The sequence below is a fragment of the Pangasianodon hypophthalmus genome, chromosome 2, assembly GCF_027358585.1.
Source record: "Pangasianodon hypophthalmus isolate fPanHyp1 chromosome 2, fPanHyp1.pri, whole genome shotgun sequence".
Taxonomy (NCBI): Eukaryota; Metazoa; Chordata; class Actinopteri; order Siluriformes; family Pangasiidae; genus Pangasianodon; species Pangasianodon hypophthalmus.
Window position 1 is genome coordinate 6,620,550 of NC_069711.1, and position 25,356 is coordinate 6,645,905.

General features: G+C 37.3%; 4 protein-coding genes across 4 annotated transcripts; all 4 read left to right on the top strand.

Moving 5' to 3' along the window:
- Positions 1–3,532: 3,532 nt before the first annotated feature.
- Positions 3,533–4,507, top strand: LOC117596064 (odorant receptor 131-2-like). The gene has a single exon (XM_034299610.2). The coding sequence runs from the start codon at positions 3,548–3,550 to the stop codon at positions 4,487–4,489; it is 942 nt and encodes a 313-aa protein (XP_034155501.1). The 5' UTR covers positions 3,533–3,547; the 3' UTR covers positions 4,490–4,507.
- Positions 4,508–11,312: 6,805 nt separating this feature from the next.
- Positions 11,313–14,518, top strand: LOC113526885 (odorant receptor 131-2). The gene is made up of 2 exons (XM_053232224.1): positions 11,313–11,565; positions 12,232–14,518. The coding sequence occupies exons 1-2, from the start codon at positions 11,313–11,315 to the stop codon at positions 12,963–12,965; spliced, it is 987 nt and encodes a 328-aa protein (XP_053088199.1). The 3' UTR covers positions 12,966–14,518.
- Positions 14,519–18,444: 3,926 nt separating this feature from the next.
- On the top strand, positions 18,445–19,632 carry LOC113526877 (odorant receptor 131-2-like). Its single transcript, XM_026914302.2, has one exon. It carries the CDS (start codon positions 18,597–18,599, stop codon positions 19,536–19,538), a length of 942 nt encoding a protein of 313 aa, XP_026770103.2. The 5' UTR covers positions 18,445–18,596; the 3' UTR covers positions 19,539–19,632.
- Positions 19,633–24,162: 4,530 nt separating this feature from the next.
- On the top strand, positions 24,163–25,104 carry LOC113526867 (odorant receptor 131-2-like). Its single transcript, XM_026914291.2, has one exon. The coding sequence runs from the start codon at positions 24,163–24,165 to the stop codon at positions 25,102–25,104; it is 942 nt and encodes a 313-aa protein (XP_026770092.1).
- The last annotated feature ends 252 nt before the right edge of the window (positions 25,105–25,356 follow it).

Below are 25,356 nucleotides of genomic sequence, written 5' to 3' on the forward strand. Positions count from 1 at the left end.
AGAATGATTTCCATACCTGGGACATGAACTGATGTCCATGGTCAGAGACTTTGTCCTGGGGGATACCATTTAGCTGGAAGACTTGGATGACTATGAGGTCTTCAGTTTCATGGGCGGTGGGAAGCTTGGGGAGAGCCACAAAATGCACTGCCTTAGAAAAGTGGTCTATCATGGTAAGGATGGTGGTGTTACCTTGTGAGTAGGGTAGACTGGTGACAAAATCCAAGGAGATGTGGGACCAGGGATGGCTGGGAACAGACAGGGTCATAGTAGGCCAGCAGGCAGTGCAAGGCTTTACTTCTGGTGCACACGGCACAGGCAGAGACAAAGGCTCAGGTGTTAGCATCCATAGTCAGCCATCAGAAGTGTTGTCTCAGCAAGCCCAAGATACTGCTGGAAACAGGGTGGCAGGCGATCCAGGATGAATGACCCCACTGGAGGACCTGAAAATGCACAGAATCTAGGACAAACAAATGGCAAAGGGGCACATTACCTGGGTCAGGTTGGGTGGGTTAAGCTCTCCTGACCACAGCCTCAATCTTCCATGTGACTGCCCCCACCACTCAGGAAGGTCGGAGGATGGTATCAGGATTCAGAGCATCTTCTTCAGGGGCAAATTGTCGGAAGACAGCATCGGGCTTAGCGTTCTTGGAACCGCAACAGTAGGTGATGAATTTGAACGATCCGAAGAACAGGGCCCAGCATGCCTAGTGAGAGTTTAGGTGCTTGGGGTTCGGGATATAGGCCAGGTTTTTGTGATCAGTCCAAACAATGAATGGCTGCTCAGCCCCCTCGAGCCAGCGTCAACCTTCCAGGGCTAACTTCACTGCTAGCAACTCACAATTCCCCACATCGTAGTTGCATTCGGCAGGGGACGGGCAGCAAAAGAAGAAGGCACATGGGTGAAGTTTCTTGTCTAGGGCTGAACGCTGGGATAGCACTGCACCCACACCCAAGTCTGAGGCATCTATCTCTATGATGATCTGTTACGAGGGATCAGGTTGGATTAACACACGGGCAGAGGTGAACAGCTCTTTAAGTTTAGCAAAGGGGGCATCTGCCTCCAAGGTCCACATGAAGGGAGTGGAGGTGGAAGTAAACCTGGTGAGCGGTGCCTGGCTGTAGTCCCTAATAAAGCAGCAGTAGAAATTTGCAAACCCCAGGAACCACTGCAGCTGCTTCTGGGTGGTAGGTTTGGGCCCCTCAGTGACGACTCTTGACTCATCTATTCCCAATGAAAAACCCCAGAAAGCCGAAAGAGTTGACATGGTACTCACACTTTTCAGCTTTGATGAAGGCTCAGGGGCGGGCAAGAGGAGGGCCGAACGAGGGGACAGGGAAGAATGGAGCCAGCTGGCTTTTTCCCTGTGCCACTCCTGCATGCAGTTTTCCAACCTGATGGCGAGAGAGACCAGCTCATTGAGGGAGTCTTCATCTGCTCATTGAGTCCATTCAAGAACACTCTCTGAAGTGCCTCCTTGTTCCATCCGGACTCGGCACTTAACGAAATACTCCGCCACACTGCTGGGTCCCTGGTGGAGGAAGAGCAGGCGTTTGGCCGCCTCCCTTAGACTGGATGGTTGAAAAACCTCTGCAGTTTGGCAGTGAAGGAAGACCACAGAGCTGGCTGCCTGTCCCAAATGGCAGTGGCCCAGGCATCTCCCCTCATTGGCCCCATGATGTAGGCTACCTTGACCTCATTGGTGGTTCACCAGAGCAAACATGAGGGTGCACTGGAGGAGAAAGGACTTACATTTCCCTAGGTCACCCGTGGAGGGTTTGGGGTCTGGGACATGTGCTTCCCACCAGGAAGGAGGAAGCAGAGGAGGCCACAGAGACAGACTGACTGGGCTGGGGGCCAGGGGTGTCTGGACTAGTTTTGGTTGCTGACTGAGGAGCTCGATCATGCTGGCCAAGGAGAGCACCATGGCCAGGGGATCTGGAGATCCGATTGTTATAGTCAACAAAAAAGGGGACCCACAAGCAGAACACAGACACAAGAACTGAAGGTTAACAGGTTTTATTAAAAACTCGAGGAGGTGCGGGTGTATGGGAAAGGAATGTGGTAATTGTGTAGGTCAAGCTGATTTTTACAGTCTATATTATTGTGGTATACTCTGTTTACACCAATCAGCCATAACATTAAAGCTACCTGGTTAATATTGTGTAGATCCCTGTTGTGGCACCAAAACAGCTGTGACTCATCAAGGCATGGATGCCACAAAACCTCTGAAGGTGTGCTGTGGTATCTGGCAACAAGACATTAGAAGCAGATCCTTAAATCCTGTAAGTTGCGAGGTGGGGCCTCCATGGATCCGACTTGTTTGTCCAGCACATCCCACAGATGCTCGGTCAGACTGAGATCTGGGGAATTTGGAGGCCAAGTCAATACCTTGAACTTTTTGTCACGTTCCTCAAACCATTCCTGAACAATGGCGATGATTGGCTGAAGAACCAGGGTTTTTATATGCTGCCGTCTGATGAAGAGATGAGAAGCAGGTGCGCTCACTGATGTGATCAAGCAAGGGTTAGGCCTGGCTACTAACCCTTCTGACAGATTCCCAAATAGCATAAGAGATACACTACAGTAAAATACATTCATGAATACACAGAGTGATAGCGTGCACTAACAGGGTGTTAAAAGGTTCCTGGATGTGCTTGGACACAGCCAAAGGAGCATTATTATCTTACAAAAGTCTGCCATATAATGATTTCCTGTTGTGTTTTAAATAGTCTAGTCTATAATATATTAAAAAGTATATATATATATATATATATATATATATATATATATATATATATATATATATATATATATATATATATATATATATATATATAAGGAAAGATCAGCTTACATAACCATATGTCAAACCCTTTGGGATTTCTACATGCTAGGTTTTAACACACCAGTGTTAGAAATATTGTTTCAGTAGTCTGTGAATAAAACCTCCCAGTGTGTATGAAAGACATCTATAAAAGTCAGTGTTCATCAGAGATACGAGCCAAAAGGGATGAGGTGAGTATTGCTACACTGACAGATACCTGGCAGGATTAATAGGAGCAATATTTTACCTGCAGTTCAATTTATACAAAATATTATATTTATATTATATTAATTACAATCTTTTATAAATATATATTTTTTATCAATTGTAACCATGTAATGATCTGTTTAAAAATCTACATATTTAAATCTAATTGCTAATGTTCACACCTTGTGCCATCAGACTGTGTATGAATATTTAAAATAGCCAATATTTTAAATATTAGCAGATAATCATAGTGACAGTGTGATGACAGTGGAATTGTTACAGATTAGGTTAAATCACATGCATATAATGAACTGATACTAATATACTTTCTTTACTAATATTTCCTATCTTGTATGATGTAATTTATTATCTTCATAAAAACTTATTCTAACATACATAGAACTGCAAAACAGATTTGAAAAAGAAACGCTATTCTGTCATGACAACTTTTCAAGATTCAAACAGCTTTAAGCAATTTAATGCTGTTCCATTCTAGGAAAACAGCCTAAGGTATGAACTCAACTGGAACTCTAGTACGAGACACATTCAGCACTGCATTTGCAAAGAATTTCATTTTGACTGGAGTGTGGCTGTGCCTGAGCTATATCAATATTAGCGTGGTGGCAACCTTCTTTAGAAACCAGATCTTTTATGAGGATCCACGCTATATTCTCTTCATTCACATGGTCATCAACGATGCAGTGCAACTGACTGTAACTGTGAGCCTGTTCGTAGTGAGCTACATTTACTACACTATCAATGTATCTGTCTGCTGTGTCATTATTCTTGTGGCTGTCTTTACCACACGCAACACACCTGTAAACCTGGCTGGTATGGCTGTTGAACGCTACATTGCCATTTGTGAGCCTCTACGTCATGCCCAGATATGTACTGTACGGCGCACCTATATTCTCATTGGCTTTATCTGGTTCATCTGTATAGTGCCTGATATCACTGACCTCTTTATAACTCTGGCTACGGAACCCATCAGCTTCTTCTATAGTTCTGTAATGTGTATGCGCCAGAATGTCTTCAAAGACCCAGTGCTTCTGTACAAGAGGCAAGCCTTTGATGCAATATACTTCTCTTTAGTATTCCTCACACTAGTCTATACATACCTGAAGGTTCTGTTTGCAGCCCGGGCAATCTCTACTGAGAAAACATCAGCCCAAAAGGCAAGAAACACTATTTTGCTTCATGGAGTTCAACTTCTCATGTGTATGCTCTCCTATATTTCTCCCAGTGTTGAGGTTGTCCTAAACATTATCTTCCCTGGACGTATCCTGGAAATCCGTTATGCCAACTATCTCATTGTCTACATCATGCCACGTTTTCTAGGTCCAATCATATATGGAGTCCGAGATCAAAAGTTCTGCAAGTACCTGAAGAGGTATTTTATAATTGTTCAGTGCAAATCCAGCACAAGAGTAGACAGCCAAGAGGAAGATAATTAAACTAACATATTTTGTCATGCTGTCAGGATGTACTAATAATATGGGGTGAAAATAAATGGATGATTTTCTGTATGTATATGGCTAAATGCAATCAACTCCAGAATTATTGGCACCCTTCATGGAGAATGAGCAAAATTATGCTCTTATGTTCTTACATTATATATATATATATATATATATATATATATATATATATATATATATATATACATATATATACAGTCAGGTCCATAAATATTGGGACAGTCACACAGTTTTAGTAATTTTGCCTCTGTACACCACCACAGTGGATTTGAAATGAAGCAGTCAAGATGTGACTGAAGTGTAGACTTTCAGCTTTAATTCAAGGGGTTTAACAAAAATACTGCATTAACCGTTTAGGAATTACAGACATTTTTTACAGAGTTCCTCCATTTTCACAGGCTCAAAAGTAATGGGACAAACTAATATAATCATAAATATTAGGATTATTTTTATTACTTGGAGGTAAATCCTTTGCAGTCAATGACTACCTGAAGTCTGGACCCCATGGACATCACCAAATGCTGAGTTTCCTCCCTTGAGATGATTTGCCAGGTCTTTACTGCAGCCATCTTCAGTTGCTGCTTGTTTGGGGATCATTCTGCCTTCAGATTTGTCTTCAGCAGCTCAGTTGGGTAGAGGTCAGGTGACTGACTCGGCCATAATTTCCAAGGTCTTGGGCTGCTTTCACAGTATGTTTTGGGTTGTTATCCATCTGTACTGTGAAGAACTGTCCTATCAGTTTTGCAGCATTTGGCTGAATCTGAGCAGAAAGTATAGCTCTGTACACTTCAGAATTCATCCTGCTACTTCTATCAACAGTCACATTATCAATAAACCCCAGTGACCCAGTTCCATTGGCAGCCAAACATGCCCATGCCATAACACTGCCTCCACATGTTTGACGGATGATGTGGTATGCTTTGGATCATGAGCCCTTCCTTTCCTTCTCCATACTTTTCTCTTCCCATCATTCTGGTACAAGTTAATCTTGCATCAGAACTGGTCAGGCTTTTTTTAGAGGTTTTTTAGCAAAGTCTAATCTGGCCTTTGTGTTCTTGAGTGTTACCAGCGGTTTGCATATTGAGGTAAACTGTCTGTATTTACATTCATGAAGGTGGCTCTTGATTGTAGGCCTACCTCCTCCAGAGTGTTCCTGACTTGGCTAGATGTTGTGAAGGGGTTGTTCTTCAATAAGAAAAGAATTCTGCAATCATCCACTTTAGTTGTTTTCTGTGGTCTCCCAGGCCTTTTGGTGTTGCTGAGCTCGCCAGTGCATTCCTTCTTTTTAAGAATGTACCAAATTGTTGATTTGGCCCTCCTAAAGTTTCTGCTATCTCTCTGATAGGTCTGTTTTGGTTTTTCAGCCTAATGATGGCCTCCTTCACTTGCATCAACACCTCTTTGGACAGCATATTGAGAGTTCCCATGAACAGCTACCAAATGCAAATTCAACACTTGGAATCAGCCCCAGACCTTTTATCTCCTTAATTTATCATGATATAAGGAGGAAACAGGCCACAGCTGGCCATGAAACTGCTTATTAGTCAATTGTCCCATTACTTTTGAGCTTGTGAAAATGGAGGAACTCTGTAAAAAATGGCTGTAATTCCTAAACGGTTAATGCAATATTTTTGTTAAACCCCTTGAATTAAAGCTGAAAGTCTACACTTCAGTCACATCTTGACTGCTTCATTTCAAATCCACTGTGGTGGTGTACAGAGGCAAAATTACCAAAACTGTGTCACTGTCCCAATATTTATGGAGCTGACTGTATATACATATATATATATATATATATATATATATATATATATATATATATATATATATATATATATATATATATATGAAAAACACATGCAATGAGTGGTTGACCTTAAACACATAAAAGTACTCATTTGGGACATTTTTCTGCAAAACACTGGTGTATAATTATCAGCACTCCCCTGAAAGTAATATTTGATAACAATACTCAGCCTCCTTCTATAATGTACAAGACAAGGTTGGAATCACTTGCAGAGGGATCTTGGCCCCTCCCCCCATGCAACTGCTTAATTTTGTGCATGTAGGCCCTCTTTAATTCAGACTGCATATTTCTGTAACACTTTACAATAAGGTTCCTTAGAAACCCAGTAACTATGCAAGAGCAAATTATGTACTCATGTATTAACCTTTTGAAATGAATATAATAAAATTTTTGACATGTTTCTCCTTTTAAACCATTTCCTGTTTCAGTGGATGTACAAGTGTGTTATTTCAACATCTATAATCTTAAAAAATGATTTGACATTGTATAGATTACACAATAGAAAAATTATATGTTAAATACATCATGTTTATGAACTATAACTATAATTAAACTAAATATGAAAAACATGAACTAAATATAACTATAATTTAAATTTAATTTAAATTATAGAATGTAAACTGTCATATTTATTAATAATAAAATAAATCTGTCTAATAATCCCAACCTTCAGTCCAAAATCTATCAGCTTGATTAGGCTTAATTTTTTTATACACACACACACACACACACATGTTGAGCACATTCTTAAAAAGAAAGAAAGCACTGGTGAGCTCAACAACATCAAAAGGCCTGGAAGACCACGGAAGACAACTAAAGTGGATGATAGCAGAATCCTTTCCTTGGTGAAGAAAAACCCCTTCACAACATCAACAGAAGTCAAGAATACTCTGGAGAAGGTAGGCGTATCATTGTCAAAATCTACAATCAAGAGACGCCTTCATGAATGTAAATACAGAGGGTTTACAACAAGGTGCAAACCACTGGTAACATTCAAGACCAGGAAAGCCAGATTAGACTTTGCCAGAAAACATATAAAAAAGCCCCCCATGTTCTGGAATAAGATTCTTTGGACTGATGAAACAAAGATTAACTTGTACCAGAATGATGGGAAGAGAAAAGTATGCTGAAAGAAAGGAACAGTTCATGACCCAAGTATACCACATCATGTGTCAAACATGTTGGAGGCAGTGTTATGGCATGGGCATGTATGGCTGCCGATGGAACGGGCTCAAACTGGTGTTTATTGATGATGTGACTGCTGACAGAAGTAGCAAGATGAATTCTGAGGCGTATGGGGCTATACTCTCTGCTCACATTCAGCCAAATGCTACAAAACTGATAGGATGCCACTTCACAGTGCATGTGGACAATGACCCTAAACATACTGCAAAAGCAACTAAAGACTTCAAAGAAATGGAATATTCTTCAATGGCCATTTCACTTACTGAATGCTTTTCACATACTGAAGACAAGACTGAAGGCAGAAAGACCCACAAACAAGCAGCAACTGAAGGTAGCTGCAGTGAAGGCCTGGCAAAGCATCTCCAGGGAGGAAACTCAGGATTTGAGTTTTGAGAAAATGAGCTCCAGACTTCAGGCAGTCATTGACTGCAAAGGATTTTCATCCAAGTATTAAAATTATTGTTATATTTACAAGTATGTCACTTTGTCCAAATACCTTTGAGCCCCTGAAAATGGAGGTACTTTGTAGAAAATGGCTGTAAGTCCTAAATGGTAAATGGAACCTCTTAAAATAAAGCTGAAAGTCTACACTTCGATCACATCTTGATTGTTTTATTTTAAATCTATTGTGGTGGTGTATAAAGGCAAAATCACAAAAACTCTGTCTTTGTCCAAATACTTCCCGACCTGACTGAATATATATATATATATATATAAAAATCAAACTTTTTAGCAAACTTGGCTACTGGTTTACACAAAATAATTTTTGGCCTAACATTAGCTAGCTTGATAATGGCTGTGTTACTAGTTAGCCTAAGAGCCTAATTATGTTCTGGCTAATTATCAGTTAATGATAATAAGAAAAACCCTAATCATTTAATCAGATAACAAAAAAGAGAAGGACATAACATAAAAAATTATTAAACAACAACAACATATTGTGTCCACCTTAGAGGAAGTTTGCGGTAAAGGGTATTAAGTAATTCCACTCTGTTTTCTGCTCTTTAGCCTTTCGGACATGATCCTCACCTGTCTCTTGCTGTTTCAGATCAGACAGTCCATCATGGGCAACTGAAAATCCCTACAGTAAACTGTACAGTTTTATTTGTATTCATTGCCAAGGACAGGACTGATCTTGTTTCCTATCTGACATTCACACTTGTACCTCAACAGCCTCTTGCATTCAATTGGCAAATTTGCTTTGGAAGACATTTTTAAGAACCACACAACTGAGTCTCTGTAACCAGTGCAACGTTAATGTAATCTTACAAAGCGTGTACCCGGCATTCTCTGCCTCATACCTGGTAATTGTCATTTGTGAATGAAAGAGGATCTGGTGACTCATTGATGTCAGCTCGGCTGATATATGCATATATGTCATTTGTTCAGTTTACAACCCTTTCAACATGAAAAGAAAGAGGGCAGAACAGTGCATTTGAAAAGTGTGTAGTGCCAAGACAAGCCTTATGTGTTGTTGCGTTATTCATAGCATCATCCGCTATACACAAATGTATTGTTCATAGCATAATCTGCTATACACAAATGTATTGTTCATAGCATAATCTGCTATAGATTAATGTGTGAAAATGACTGATAGCTAATTTCCTTTTTAAATTACTGTAGCATTGAAAACTACTTCATACATGTATGTAAAAATGTTTTTTTTTTTTTCAAATTACATTCATATCCTCATTAGTGACCACTCTCTCAAAACTAGCACTGACTGAAATGTCTTTCTTGAAAATAAATTCACCAGACCTTCTCTTTGAGTCTTGAGTGAATGAAGCAATGATTTAATATCTGAAAAAGACACTCACGGGCACCACCTACTGGTGTAATGATTTAACTTATGGAAAGGGTCACTGAACGAATTTGTATGAATCTTTTTGATGAACGGAATCAAAAGATCCAAATCGCTAGGACAAATCAAAACTACCATCACCACAACATAATTAACTTTTGCCCCCACACGCACAAACCATACACCTGACTGCGAAACACAAAGAGAGTGAACCAAGAAAACATTACTGAAAAACCTTTCTTTTAAAACATTTCACAATATGATAGCCTTAGGCCTTAAAGTCAAGACAAAACAAAAAATGTTGAAAATAACCTATGCATAACACTCAAAATCAAATCAGTTTAAAGTACAAATGTATATGCAAATCGAGTTCAAAGCCACACCCCCATACTCATCTCCAGCTGGTGAAGTAAACATTACTTCTTTTTTCTAGTTTTGTGAGCACTTGCAAAATAATAGTAAATTTAACCCTGTAAATTAAGTAAAATATGTACTTTGGGTTTTAGCTGCATATTAACCTGATTATTTTAGTACAGAGCTTAGTACAGAACTAGCACACTAGTATAGAACTAAAGTGTTTAGTTAATTCTACTAGATTACTTTTTGTGTAAAAATCACAGATTTGTTTTTGTCATATTTACTGAACCACTGAATCATTTTTTCAGTGTAAGAGCAGTAATAACAGAGTAAGAGAGGATTGTCTCTTAGGTGCTGACATGCTGTCATGTATCTTGCTGTGAGCCCTTCCCTGAGGAAGATCTGTAATTTTTCTAGCAGTGTCATGTCACTGATGTTTGGAAATAATCTTTGAAATTTTGCTGTGAAAAATTTGCAAGTTTTTAAAATTTTCACAGTGTAGGAGGAAGTAGATCTCTGTTTTGACCTCCCCTGTTCTTCCCTTCCTAGTCTTTCCTCTCTGGGCAGCCAGCTGTTTCTCTGCCTTATTTCTCTGTCGTATTCACTTGTCTTATTTTCAAGGGCAACTGTAGTCACTGCATCTGTATGTGGTCAGGATCTGTCTCTGCTCTGTTTCTCTGACAATATAACATAACATAACATATCATATCATACCATAACACATTGTAACCCATGAAAATCTAATGTCAACAAAAAAATGGCATTTTATTCACAGTTATATACAGTTGTCATTTAGTCCCTAAGTAAAGTGTTACTTTCATTAATAAATTAATGCACAAAATTAATGCACACTGATCACATCTAGCAGTTTCTCTAAAGATTTAGCAGTTTTAATTTTGGAACTTCTTTTAACATTAACTAGTGTGAAGCTATTTACTTTGAAGGGCAAAGACTCTGACTATTCTTAGATTAATCTTAATAAACCTTGAACGTGCATTTGCATTTTACACCTTGCTCCTGCACCCACCTTACTGATGGAAATGATCTAGCTTACTTTTTCTTCTGGGACATAAGGTAAAACTGAGCAAGGTTGAGATGATCCCCATAGAATTCTTACACCCTTCACCCATCAACCATGTTGATCAATTACACAGTCACAGTATATAAGAGCTAGTTTGAATCTGTAGACAGAACAGACCTGTGACACGAATAGGTAAGAGTTTACCACTGGTTTAATAGATCCATGAGATGAACTAGTGGACAAATTTTATATATATATATATATATATATATATATATATATATATATATATATATATATATATATTTAAATGTAAGCATGAATAAATGTTTATTTTTTCATTTTTGTCTTTATTTGTTTATGATTTTGATCTTTATTATAGTAATTTAAAAAATGTGTGCACTTCAGCTATTTAAATATATCTATGTAATCTTTATATTGCTATTTAAAAATATGTTTGCGTCTATTGAAACTGTTTGTGTGAATGTATTGCAGCATTTTTTTAAAAGTAATGCTACAGTTTCTTTTTTTCCCTCTCTATTTCTACCTCTCTCTCTCTCCCTTTAACAAAGACATTTATAGCCATGTCTCCTCATTTCCACATCATCTGTCATAACACTTTCAGATCATGAACTCTTCTGCTGGCTCTGCATATGAAAACTTCAACCTCAGCCTGCCTCAGAATGTTACTCCAAAGGACAGCTTTAGCAGCGCACTTACAAAAAACATAGTGGCCATGCTAGTGTGGCTGGCCCTTAGCATCCTCAATGGTACCATGACATCCACTTTCTTTAAACACAACTTTTTCTACGAGGACCCGCGCTACATAATGTTTATTTACATGGTCATTAATGATGCAGTCCAGCTGACGCTTGTAACAGGTCTGTATGTGGTAAGAGTTTAAACCAAGTTTCCATCAACTCCTCCAGTTCATGTAAGCCACTAGAAAAACCTGTAGACTTTCAGAAAATCTACATTTTGTGCCTTCTTTTGTAAATAACAGTAAACTATTATACATCATAAATATATGAATAACAAGAGGGTGCAAACCTGTATCCAGGTGACCAAATGTATGAACAAATGAAAAAATTAAAATTATTATATTGAATTTTAGTGATATTTATGATCTAGGATCTCATAAGTATTGCCACACCAAGATAATTTAATATTGCATTTCTGACATCATGAGATTTATTATTACCAATATGTCCAATATATTCACAAAACCTTGAGTGTAGGATGAAAATACACTAAATCATAGATTGCAGATTTATCTGCTTCTTAATGTTTTCAGGCAAAGTAGTTAAAACATTTGTGATGCTATAGTAGACTTTGTGCTGAAAGCATCTCTCATTCTGCCTCTATCAGTGTTTTTACTTCAAAACGAAGTCCAAAATTATTTTTATTAGTGCTCTGTTCAGTCTCAGTCCTGCTTGTCTGATAATCTGTGCTTATCTGAAAATCTGTTTGTTATTCAATGCACTATGCTAAAAACCCATTGTACTTGTGTAGAATTGATCTATAGTATTCTTCATTTTAAAAATGTCCATCCTTTCTCCAGGTGAGTTATGCTTTCTCCAAGATCCTGGTGTCTGCCTGTTGCCCACTCATCATGACAGCTGTTCTGACGACACGCTCTACTCCCCTCATCCTTGGCGGGATGGCCATCGAGCGCTACATTTCCATTTGCTTTCCCCTCCATTACGGCCACATGTGCACAGTGCAGCGCACCATCTGGATCATAGGGGTTATCCTTGTTCTAAGTATCATACCCCCCCTCACAGACCTCTTTATAACTCTTGCCAAGGAGCCTGCATCCTTTTTTGAAAGCTTTATCTTCTGTGACCACTCACTTCTCTTCCGTGACCGCTCCATCTACTACAAGAATTGTGCTTTTGACAGTGTCTATTTTTCTTTTGTCTTTTTGGCTTTACTCTATACATACTGCAAGATCATGTTGACAGCACGAGCAGCCTCCACTGACCTGGTGTCTGTGAAAAAGGCACGGAACACGGTGCTGCTCCATTGTGTGCAGCTGCTGCTCTGCATGCTGGCTTTTGTGGTGCCATCCATGCAGGCTCCTCTAATCCAGTTGTTTCCCCAGTATGGACTGGAAATACGCTACATCAACTTTCTGCTGGTGTACATCATCCCACGCTTCTTGAGCCCTATGATCTATGGAGTGAGAGATGAGAAATTCAGAAAGTATTGGATTAGGTACCTTCTGTCTAGGGTCAATAGGGTGAAACCTACTGAACACTTGCCTCAAAAACCAAGGTGAATTTCAAGGTGTGTAGGTCACTGATACTGTATATCGAATGTACTGAATATCATCATGTACAAATGAGGTTAGTTCACAAATATGAAGTGGTTATGGATTACTGGGGACTAAGGATTATGTGAAATAGTAAGATTATAGTTGGGTCCATAAGTATTTGGACAGTGACACAATTTTCGTAATTTTGCCTCTGTACACCACCACAATGGATTTGAAATGAAGCAATCAAGATGCGATCGAAGTGTAGACTTTCAGCTTTATTTCAAGGGGTTTAACAACGATATTGCATTAACCATTTAGGAATTACAGCCATTTTTTACATAATCCCTCCCTCTTCACAGGTTCAAAAGTAAATGGACAATTGAATGATAGGCAGTTTTATGGCCAGTTCCTCATTATTTCTTGACAAATTAAGGAGTTAAAAGGTCTGGAGTTGATTCCAAGTGTTGAATTTGCATTTGTTAGCTGTTCAGAACTCTCAATATGCGGTCCAAAGAGATGTCAATGCAAGTGAAGGAGGCCGTCATTAGACTGAAAAACCAACCGACCAGCAGAAGCTTAGGATTGGCCTAAATTAACAATTTGGTACATTCTTAAAAAGAAGAAATGCACTGATGAGCTCAGCAACACCAAAAGACCTGGAAGACCATGGAAGACAACTAAAGTGGATGAACACAGAATTTTTTCCTTGGTGACGAAAAACCCTTCACAACGTCTAGCCAGGTCAAGAACACTCTCGAGGTGGTAGGTGTATCATTGTCAAAGTCTACAATCAAGACACGCCTTCATGAAAGTAAATACAGAGGGTTTACCTCAAGATGCAAAACACTGGTAACACTCAAGAACAGAAAGGCCAGATTAGACTTTGCTAGAAAACATCTAAAAAAAAGCCTGCCCAGTTCTGGAACAAGATTCTTTGGATAGATGAAACCAAGATTAACTTGTACTAAAATGATGGGAAGAGTAGAGTATGGAGAAGGAAAGGAAGAGCTCATGATCCAAAGCATACCACATCATCTGTCAAACATGGTGGAGACATGGGCATGTATGGCTGCGAATGGAACTTGGTCACTGGTGTTTATTGATCATGTGAATGCTGATAGAAGTAGCAGGATTTATTCTGAAGTGTACAGAGCTATACTCTCTGCTCATATTCGGCCAAATGCTACAAAACTGATAGGACGCTGCTTCACAGTACAGATGGATAATGACCCAAAACATACTGCGAAAGCAACCCAAGAGCTTCCTGCTTCATAAGGCAAAGAAATGGAATGTTTTTAAATGGCCAAGTCAGTCACCTGACCTCAACCCAATTGAGCATGCTTTTTAATTACTGAAGACAAAACAGAAGGCAGAAAGACCCACAAACAAGCAGCAACTGAAGGAGGAAGGAGGCTGCAGTGAAGGCCTAGCAAAGCATCTCAAGGGAGGAAACTCAGCATTTGGTGATGTCCATGGTTTCCAGACTTCAGGCAGTCATTGACTGCAAAGGATTTGCATCCAAGTATTAAAAATAATCCTTATATTTATAAGGATTAAAAAGGTCTATACTTCAATCACATCTTGATTGCTTCATTTAAAATCCATTGTGGTGGTGTACAGAGGCAAAATTACAAAAATTGTGTCACTGTCCAAATACTTATGGACCTGACTGTATATCATTATTATTATATTTTAATTACAGAATACTGTTGTTGGTTTTGAAAACACAAGCTGCTTTCCTAGTTTCCATCATCTCCTCAGTTTCATGTAGGTCATTAGAAAGATAGAAAAACAATACAAAGCAACCATTCTTAGCCATGTGAGTGGTGCAACATTTTGCTAATTCACCCAATTTTATTATTTAACTACAATTAAATACAATCAGTGAAAAAAAAACACTTCAGACCATCGATGTGTTGAAAAAGCAGAAAGCTCATTTAACGATGTGCACAAAAAAGGCTAAAATGAGCACGTGTAAAAGGCTTCAAGCTAATAAGGGTACTGTCACTAATATTTTCCTGTTCCTGAAACTAATGCAGTATCACACAGATGATACAATGGTATGGTACATGTACTTACAGTAAATTCTAATGAAGGCAATGTTAATAGTAAACATAACTTCATCTATTAATAGTAATAAAATAAAATACAATCAGTAAGCATATGCTCAGAGGAGAAACTCCAGTATATGTTGCTGGTGCCAGAGATTCTAGAGGCATCACCAGAAGGTAAATTTTTTTCACTACTATATACTACTATACTATTCAGTTTTTCACTACTATACTGTCCATTATTTCCCTTCCTCACTACCATCTATGTTCACTGCAACTGCCCTTAACCAGGGTATCTTTAATTAGTATATGTGCCTTTCTTTGTATACTGTGTGTTTATACATTGGCATTTTCTACCCTTCAGTATATCTGTGCCAGATAAATTTACTCTATGGAATACCTTAGTAAAATAATAAATGCATATGATTGTGTTTAAAACATATTGTTTAAAACACAATTATATTAGTCTGTGTTTAAAACACAGACCATGTACTTCGATATCCCATAAATAACATTAACAAAGTGTAAGACTAATTGTTAATTGTTGTTTTGTTTGTTGGTTGGTTTGTAATAATAAAGACAAATTATCCAAATAATCGACACTTGCATTAAAAAAGTTTACTTGCTGTTGAAAAAAATAAACATTCACTAGATTACACTAAACTTGATTATGGGCAAGCTCCCAAGAGTGTCTATAAGTGTCTTCAAATACAGATAACATCTAGATGTCACTGGTTATGAAAATCTATGAATTTCACAGAATATTGCATGTCAAAAGATGATGCATTATTAACGAGTTAATATGTATTGAACAAGAACTACTGTGCTTTAAACATTACATGATCATTTACAAATGACAAACGGACTCAGTTTCTCCCCTAAGCATTCTATTATATGACCAGCTAGGTCACACAATTCAGAAGAAATAGAAGTATTACAACAACATCCACATATGAATAGATAACATACATAATAATAATAAATTCCCCTCTCATAAAAAGTTTTAAAGCATTTATTTTAAAATGTTATTTACAATTTTTGAATTTGCAATTACAAATTTATAAAATAAATGAATGTTATATTTGTATTGTATAAAGTTACATATACATTCACCAACCATTATTCAATCAGCCAATTATGTGACAGTAGTGCAATGCATAAAAATATGCAACTACAGGTCACGAGCTTCAGTTAATGTTTACATCAAACATCAGAAAGGGGGAAAATGTGATTTCGCTGACTTTGACTGTGGTATAGTTGTTGGTGCCAGATGGGCTGTTCTGAGTATTTCAGAAACTGCTGATCTCCTGGGATTTTCACACACAACAGTCTCTAGAGTTTACATAAAATGGTGGGGAAAAATAACATCCAGTAAGTAGCAGTTATGAGTTGATGAGAGAGGTCAGAGTAGAATGGCCAGACTGGTTCAAACTTACAGGAATGCAACAGTGACTCAAATAAACACTCTTTACAACCATGATGTGTAGAAAAGCATCTCAGAATGTATAACACATCAAACCCTGAGGCAGATGGGCTACAACAGCAAAAACCCACATCAGTTTCCATTCGTGTCAGCCAAGAGCAGTTTACAGTGAGCATAGTTTCACTGGAACTAGACAGTTGAATATTGGAGGGAAAAAAAACACTTTGCCTGTACTTTTTCCAATTTTGCCTGTTTTTTTCCAATTGTGTCTGTGCCCACTGTAGACCTCTCCCATCAACAAGGCGTCTCTGCCTGCAGAAGTGCTACTGTGAGCTGAGTGGCTGATGAGTGTATGCTCCTAATTACACATAAAGGATGTTGGTAAAGTATGTTGGGTCTGGTTTGGTATGGTAAAATTCCACATAGCCCAATACAATGTCCATCCTACCTACATTAATCTAAAACACTCAAAGGGTTGTCATAAAAGGTGAATTATTAGGGATAATCAGGTCTCAGTAGGTGGTAGCCATGGATGGGCTTACAGAACTTAAGCACTGGATGTACACTTACCCCCTGGTTGGCTGCCTATCTTGATCAAGAAGTTAGGCAAAACATACATAAACCTTATTCCTTGAGTTTAAGTTTTGGGGTGTGAGAGAACTATTCTTTTTGCCATGGCCATAAGCCGTAGCTTTAAAACTTACTGCTAGCCACCTTGCATACCTTGCCCAAGGAGGCTAGTAATGAGTCCAGTGCAATTCAGTTAATTTACAACTAAATGTGCCAGCTGCCCCATCATATTGTGGTTCCACTGCTAATAAAACACAACCCTGCCATCTTATGGAGATAGAGGGAAATAACTGCCTGGAGCCTCCAATATCACATCACCAGCACTGCACCTCTTACAACCTATAATTTGAACTGAGGTGGAAAAAAATATATAAAACAGGTTTTATTACACACATATTGAACTTCCCCCAACTGTTAAACAAGTTTAATTCATCACATCCTAGCCCTGGGAATGGATTGCTTTTACACATGGCGTGGTGTGCACCAGAGTCCCTCAAACCCAACATAACCACCTCATAAATTAGTTATATGCCTCTCGTACCTCAGGACACCCTGGTATCTGATGCATGATGCATGGTTCATGCTAGAGTAGGATAGAGAAAACTTTGATAAAATCTGCATAATTTGTATTTGCCCATGTTTAAGGCATACACTACCATTTTTTAACCAAAAAGCAATCAATCCCCATTTCCAGACTATCCCCTGCCATAGAAAGCGTGGAAGTGCAATTTCATGCAATGTTCTGGCATTGTGGCCTTAATAGTTGACTGTCTTACATCTATTCTTGCAGCCACTATTCTGCCTATAAGGTCTGCTCACTTCTCCAATGCTCAAATTTTGTGATTAGCTAGATTTTTTATCTAGATATAATGGCTACACCTTTAGTTTTTTTTTTTTTGGCAGATGCAATAAGATGCAATAATTCATTTAAAAAGATCATTGCTTGACTGACGGAATTGATTACCTAATATTTTGCAGCAATAACTGAATCATTTTTGGAATCATTCTCTGGTATGCTTCTTCTGGAGTATTATTTTTTTTTGTGTTAGTCACACTTATGTTAAATCATCTTTTTAAGTAAGTTGTACAATCCCATAGGCTTTATCACAATCTGTGACTTGTTCATATTACATTCCTAATATAAACTGCTGGTTTAAATATAAGCAATTTGTCCTCTTCGAACAAGTAGCACTTCACAGCAATCATGTCAAGCTTTGAATCATTCAGGCAAAATCTGAATAGGATGTTAGTCTGTACACAAAGAATATTTCACTTGTGGAAGGTGACTACACTTTCTTACATGTGCACACCTCTATATTCCCCTGATGCTGATGCATTATAAAACATTGGTGAGCTGCAGAAATCCAACAGTCCTTGTAACAACTAGAAAGCTTCCCACAGGCTAAAGAAATGAAAAGGATATGGAGTGGAACTGCTAATATTATAAAAGCTCATTTCTAAAAGGTACAATTATTATTACATCTTCTATCCTAGAAATATTTAGCAAATTAATTAATATTTTATTAATTAAAATAGTAATTAATTAATAGTTAAATATTTTATACCCCTGTTTTTTTTCAGGGATATTGTCTCCTTAAGTACGTGGCAATGAACATAACAGACCAACTTAGAATCCCCGACAGTTATCAGGAAGCTTTTGCAAAAAATATTGTTATTGTTTCTCTTGCTACAATCATTATTTTCATAAATGGAATGTTAGTGGTCACTTTCTTCTGCAATCCTGTATTTCATAGTGAGTCCAGATACATTCTATACATTAACCTTGTAATAAATGACATCCTCATGATTTGCATATCAGTCACTTTGTATGTGTTGACGTATGCATGGCCGTACATCAATGTTTCTATTTGTTGTACGCTATTAGTAATAGCATCAACTACTTATATGAGCACGCCTTTGAATTTGGCTGGCATGGCAGTAGAACGTTACATTGCTGTCTGTAAACCACTGCATCATACACGGATCTGCACTGTGGAAAGGACCTATATGTTAATCTGTTTGCTATGGGGAATTGGAGCTATCCCTGCAATAATAGACATCATCATTATTGCTGCAATACAACCCAGTACTTTTTTTAATTCTCTCACATTCTGCCAACCGATTATTGTATACAACACAGTTTATCATGCACAAAAGACCATTGTTACACAGGCTATTTACATGTCTGTTGTGTGGATAACTTTATTCTATACTTACTTTAAAGTTCTTTTTATAGCCAAAGTTGCCTCATCTAGCCATCATCAAAATTCAGCTAAGAAGGCCCGAAATACAATCCTGTTGCATGGCTGTCAGTTACTCCTCTGTATGATGTCTTATTTAACACCTGTCTTGGATATGCTGTTAATTCCTTTTTTTCCAACTCATCGAACTAAGATCACCTTCTTTAACTATCTGCTTACAAACATTGTACCCAGACTCCTGAGTCCTCTTATTTATGGAATTCGAGATCAGAAGTTTGTGAGACATATTAAAGACTACTTTTCCTGTAATGTGATCCTTGTAAAGGTTAGATTGTTACATATGTGGTAGATCTGACCAGGATAGAAATAAATAAATAAATAAATAAATAAAGCATCAATATCTCTAATAACAGATTCACCTTTTACATTTGAATTTTAACATAATCTAGACCTGCAGTGTATATACTCTGGCACAAAAACAGTAGAAACACAAACCAAAAGTATCTAGTGGGTATATACAGGACAAATACATGACTATTTAGTTGAGGGGTGGAACAGAACAGTTTTTAAATAAATGAGTAAAAGGAGACTGGATGAAAAAATGTTAGTGACTGAAGTCTTTCTTTTGTGCTTCTAACAAGCTGATTGTGAAGTATAGTTGTTTTGTGAATACTGTTGTACTGTTGCCCAGTACACAGCTAAAAGACTTAAAAAGTTAATGGGTATTGCTACATATGTATACAACTTTGTACCATCTTCATATCAATTTAAATTTGTATACTGAAGATTTGTCAAGGCACCTGGATAAGATTTTCTTCAGTTTATTAAACAGTACATTCAGATTTGACTTCAGTTTATTATCCAATTTGACCAGTATGAAATTTGGGAATTTGGACAGTGTGATTTTTTTTTTTTTGTGTTGGCTGTGCTCTAATACTTTAGATTTTATTCATCCATAACGTGTTACTTATAGATATTGTGACCTCAGTATATGTGGCATTTAGTCAAAAATCGAGTTAAACACATAAAATGTGTCACTGGAGAATACTTTATTTTTCTGTGATGCTATGTTTTTTTTGGTCCTACAAACTCAGAGATAAACCTGGTTTAAGGTTCTATCTTCTAGTCAATCATCATTAAGGATGAACAAAGGATGAACGCAAGAGCTTTGACCAATAAATATCCATGAAGCCTCAGTATGGTGAGAAAATATGCTTTAGCTGTGGATGTTTTACATATGTTTATACATATGATCCATTAAATTAATAAAAAAGTAAGAGTATATAGAATACACAACAGTTACAGTACAGTCAAAGAAAGTACACCCCTCCCCCCATTCTATGTTTTTTATTCAGGGTCTAAATAACAACTGTGTGGACTTCTGTAAACAAACACATAACCTAAGCTGACAACAAAAAAAAACACAGCAGATTTCAATATGTAGTCACTTTTTCCCAACAAGTAAACCTCTGTTGATGCTGCAGTATATCTGTCAGAGAGAATATTATTTATTAATATTAGCGAATTGAATAAAATTACAAAAAGTGGGGGTTTTTTTGTTTGTTTTTTTTTTTCATGCTGTTTGCACATGTATGTTTCATGGCCTGCTAATGTGGGGTGCACAACCCAGTAGAGTCGAAGTGCTCAAAGCAGGGAGTAAGACATATTCAGGTCAGTATGCTCAGCCAGAAACTTCATGTGCAGGTTCTTCATTGAATCCAACAGGAATCCTTTCTGCATTTTCCTCTTTTGTTTGGTTACTGTTTGCTTTTTGCCTGTGGTGATTCTGCTAACATCATCACGTACAAAAAAAAGACTTGATATCAGACCTCAGTCTGCCAGCAATCCCCTCACGTTTCTTCCTGCAGCCTGTATTTCTTCAGGATTTTACTAGTGACTATTCACTTTCACTTTTAGTTCTGTCATACTTGGAGTGTACTTCCTCAGCTACTGCTGTATGGAACAAAAGGGTTCTGTTTAGTATGTGTGTGAGGTTGCTTTAAACAGTTTGTTGACTTTGGTTTGGAGATAGATGGCCAATTTTCAACCACTGGAGCCACTTTCTTTATTTATCTCTGTGTTAACTCCCTGTGTAATTTTTGTCTATCAGCTCTCCTTCTTTTCCTTCCATATTCACGTTGCCTACAACACATATAACTATTTAGTTATTTACATAAACATTTCAACTGTAGCATCACAGATGCAATTAGAATGGTAAGCTAATATACACTGTTTTATTCATTTTACAATTGTAATTTTCCAAGTATGTAATAAATAATGTAATGATAATTGTAGAAAGGTTGGCATAGTAGTAAAATAAGTCATGGATATTTTTACTTAATGCAGAAATGCAACAGACTGTTGCAACAAATATTCAGAAAATATTGTTTTTATAGTGTGCTCTAATATTTGATTGTTGCATTAAACATGTTCCTCAATATTTCCTTTCTTACACTAAACCTGCCATTTTTCTCCTCACCTTGAAGTCTCTGGTCCTGGCCTAACCTGGTAGTTCAGGACAGACTGGAGGGGTGTTCAATCCTTAAAGTGCCTTTTTCCCGGCCTTACACCTATCGTGAGCCTCTCTGTACTTTTTTCCTCTGGGCACGCTTCTCTCTCTCAATCAAATCCTTAATTGTTCTCTTCTTTCCTGCTTCTACATCTCGTCTCCACTTTTCTCTCTCTCTTTTGAGATATTCCTGTGTCCTCTGTTCATCTGCATCAACCCTGGCAAGATAACACCTCTGCTTTTCAGCAGCACTAAGTGGTTGCCCAGAATTCTGTAGATATTGAGTTTATAACATTTTACTGGTCTATAAAAAGACAAGTAAAACTGTACATCATGCAGCTGTGTCTATGCAACTTCAAACCATCATTGTATTCCCACCAGCTGCTTTATTATCTTTCAAAATTGTATTTACATTTATACAGGTATAATATTGATTAAAAATCTTAAATATTAAAAATTATATAAACATCTCATTGTCTTTATAAAGATTGACTTCTTTTAGGAAAACTGAAAAGGGGGCAACCCTGTTACCTCTTAAGATGATAACAGGGTTGCAGGTAACAAGGTTGCTCACTCTCAAGGAAAGATGCTAATTTAGGAACGAAATGTCACTGTCAAGATCATGACATCACATTTATTAAATTAAAAAAGAAAACTTTGAAATAAGTACATTTTTACACTGATAATGTTAGTAACTGTTGAAGTATTAAGATGGATGTAGGTAACCAATGCTAAAAAGATGATAAAAATAAAGAAAATAGAAAAGGGCACTTACCTGTCTTCTGGCCATGCTGTTAGCAAACGTCCTGATGATGTAATTTCCTGTTTGTCGGGTGACCTAAAGTTTTTATATTTCCTTCATCAGGTTATACAGCACAAATGTAATGCTAAATTTTTATTATTTAATTTATTATAATAAATTATATATTTTTACACAATTAAAAGTCTCTTAAATCAACAACACCATGCAAGAAAAGAAAGACTTATCACTTATTTGAACTATTATATCAACAAGATGGGACAAAAAAATGCCTATTTTAGGTTGTATACTTGAACTTTAATCAATATTTTAAAACTTTTTAAAATTTTCTTTTAAATTTTCTTTTTATTTTGTTTTAAGACAACCAGTATTTTATTCTGTATTCTGGGCATTCTGAGCATCTATTCTATGAAAATTTGTCGGTGGAACAGAAAATGTACTCTAATTTTGGAACGTCCCCAATTCATTACATTTTTTTTAAAAAAAAAGGTTCACTACTCAGTGGATGTTCCAGCTAACAAATCTGTGCATTCTAAAAGTTTTTTTTTTTTTTTCTTTTTAAACATTTTAACACAGTCAGTTGGTAACATTAAATAATGCTGTTTATACCACACTGTTATTGGATTCTGATTGGTCAGAATATGCTCAAATAAAAAAATCTGTAACAGCAGCACTGACAATAGTTCATTCATTTTTTTCATTCATTCATTTCCTTCCACTTTTCCTAGTGGGGGTTCCAGTGGCAATACACTGAGAAGGTCAGTCCAGAATTATCTATCCCCAGCCACATATTCCAGCCCTTCCTTAGTCCTGGGTTTCCTCTTCGGCTCTCCGACCAGTGGGACAAGCCTGATACAGCTCTATCAAGGGCATCCTTGTAAGGTACCCAAACCACTTCAGCTGGGTCCTCTCAAATTGGAAGAGCAGCAACTCGACTCCGAGGCTCTCATGGATTGTTGAGATCATCACCCTATCATGGAGAGTAAGCCCAGAAACCCTGTGGAGGAACATCATTTCTGGTGCATGTACTCATGACCTTGTTCTTTTGGTCACTACCCACAGCTTATGAGCATAGGTGAGGATAGGGGCATAGATTGGCTGGTAGAACTTTGTCTGAACTCATTTCAAATACTGTTTTCAAATATTGTTTTCAAAAAAGAAAACAAAATATTTTTTCAGGCACTATATTACTTATGCAACTGTGTTACTATGACTAAATGGAGGACTGCCAGGGTGGTTTCCTTTGGAACCTTGCTTATTTCCAATAGCAAAGCCTTTGAACTAGGGGAGACTGCATATACTATGTGTGTGTCCTAAAAATACTTTAAGATGAATCAGTGTGAAAGCTCACATTGTCCATAGGGGCAGCTTTCCATTCAGTACAGTGACTTGGGAAATTCCACCCCACGCCTTACCACTTAACGCCTTACTTACTTACTTACCACACGCCTCTCCACTTAACACCTAACACTCACTTAACTATATAAACCTCTCAGTTTCTCAGTGAACCTTTACAACCAACTACCTTAACTACATCTTGCCCAGGCAAAGTAATCTTTTAATCTTTAAACCTATCCATAACTGTTCACTAATGAACCAGTGTTGTTTTCATTTTTGTTTGGTTTAAAGAGCATCTTGGTTAGTTACTGCATTATTGTTAATGACTTCACAGTGATTAAAAGGTTCTGGAAGTGTTTTCAGAAAATGAACTCCTCAGTGAATGGTGTCAGAAACCCAGAAAGCTTTGAGGAATTTTTCAGCAAAATATTAGTAAGCATTCTTCTTGGATTCATCATCATTTGTATCAATGGATCATTTGTTTTCACCTTCTTCAAAAGCTCAGTTTTTTATAACAATCCAAGATACATTTTGTACATACATTTGGTTATCAATGACATGATTATGGTTGGTGTTTCTGTGACTCTCCTTGTAATGTCATATACATGGAAGAATGTAAGCATTTCATTCTGTTGTGTATTAGTAATCATAGCTTCAGCCACTCAGAAAAACACACCACTAATCTTGGCTGCTATGGCAATAGAGCGTTATATTGCCATCTGTAAACCTTTGCATCATTCTCAGATCTGTACATTGCATAGAACTTTCATTCTTAATGTTTTGATATGGGGAGTTGGACTTATTCCTCCACTGACAGACCTGGTTATTTCTGCCATCCTATTTCCTTTGTTCATTTTTAACACTGTTACTGTCTGCTCTTCATCATTTCTGTACAACACTGTTTACCATGATCAGAGGAAGCAAGCTACACAGGCAATTTACACGTCCTTTGTGTGGATTGTTCTTGTCTACACTTATTGTAGGGTGCTGATTGCAGCCAGAAAGTTGTCAAGTGACAAGGAATCTACTAAAAAAGCCAGGAGCACAATCCTGTTGCATGGAGCACAGCAATTACTCTGTATGTTGTCCTTTACCCCTCCTGTGCTAGACTTTGTTTTTGTTCGTATTATGCCTACTCAATGGACAAAGATCAGTTTTTATGCTTACTTGATAACAAACATCGTACCACGTCTGCTCAGTCCACTAATTTATGGTATTCGAGATAAGACCTTTGTCAAACACTTGAATAGAAATTTCTCATGCAGAGTGTTCATTTTAAAAGTAGAATCAGACAAAAACATAAAATAATATCTTGTTTGTTCCTTTAAAGATTCAACATGGAAAGAAAATAAAACATGGGGACAAACCCACACTAGAATTAAGGCTAATCATTTTCTTACAAGGGGTTACATTTGCAGACTTATCTAACATAAGGAAAAGAAAAGAAAAAAGAAAAGAAAAAATCAAATACATGAATATAAATTTGAAAAATGGGATGGACAAGCATTTCACTGAATTCTCTATTCCTTTTGGCAAGAATGAACTTACTGAATTTAAATT

Excerpts from the sequence above, each read along its gene's own strand:
- LOC113526867 (XM_026914291.2), top strand. The coding sequence starts at position 24,163 with ATGAACTCCTCAGTGAATGGTGTCAGAAACCCAGAAAGCTTTGAGGAA.
- LOC113526885 (XM_053232224.1), top strand. The coding sequence starts at position 11,313 with ATGAACTCTTCTGCTGGCTCTGCATATGAAAACTTCAACCTCAGCCTG. Across the intron at positions 11,566-12,231 it reads CCAGCTGACGCTTGTAACAG|CATCCTTTCTCCAGGTGAGT; the intron begins GTCTGTATGTGG and ends TTTAAAAATGTC.
- LOC113526877 (XM_026914302.2), top strand. The coding sequence starts at position 18,597 with ATGAACATAACAGACCAACTTAGAATCCCCGACAGTTATCAGGAAGCT.
- LOC117596064 (XM_034299610.2), top strand. The coding sequence starts at position 3,548 with ATGAACTCAACTGGAACTCTAGTACGAGACACATTCAGCACTGCATTT.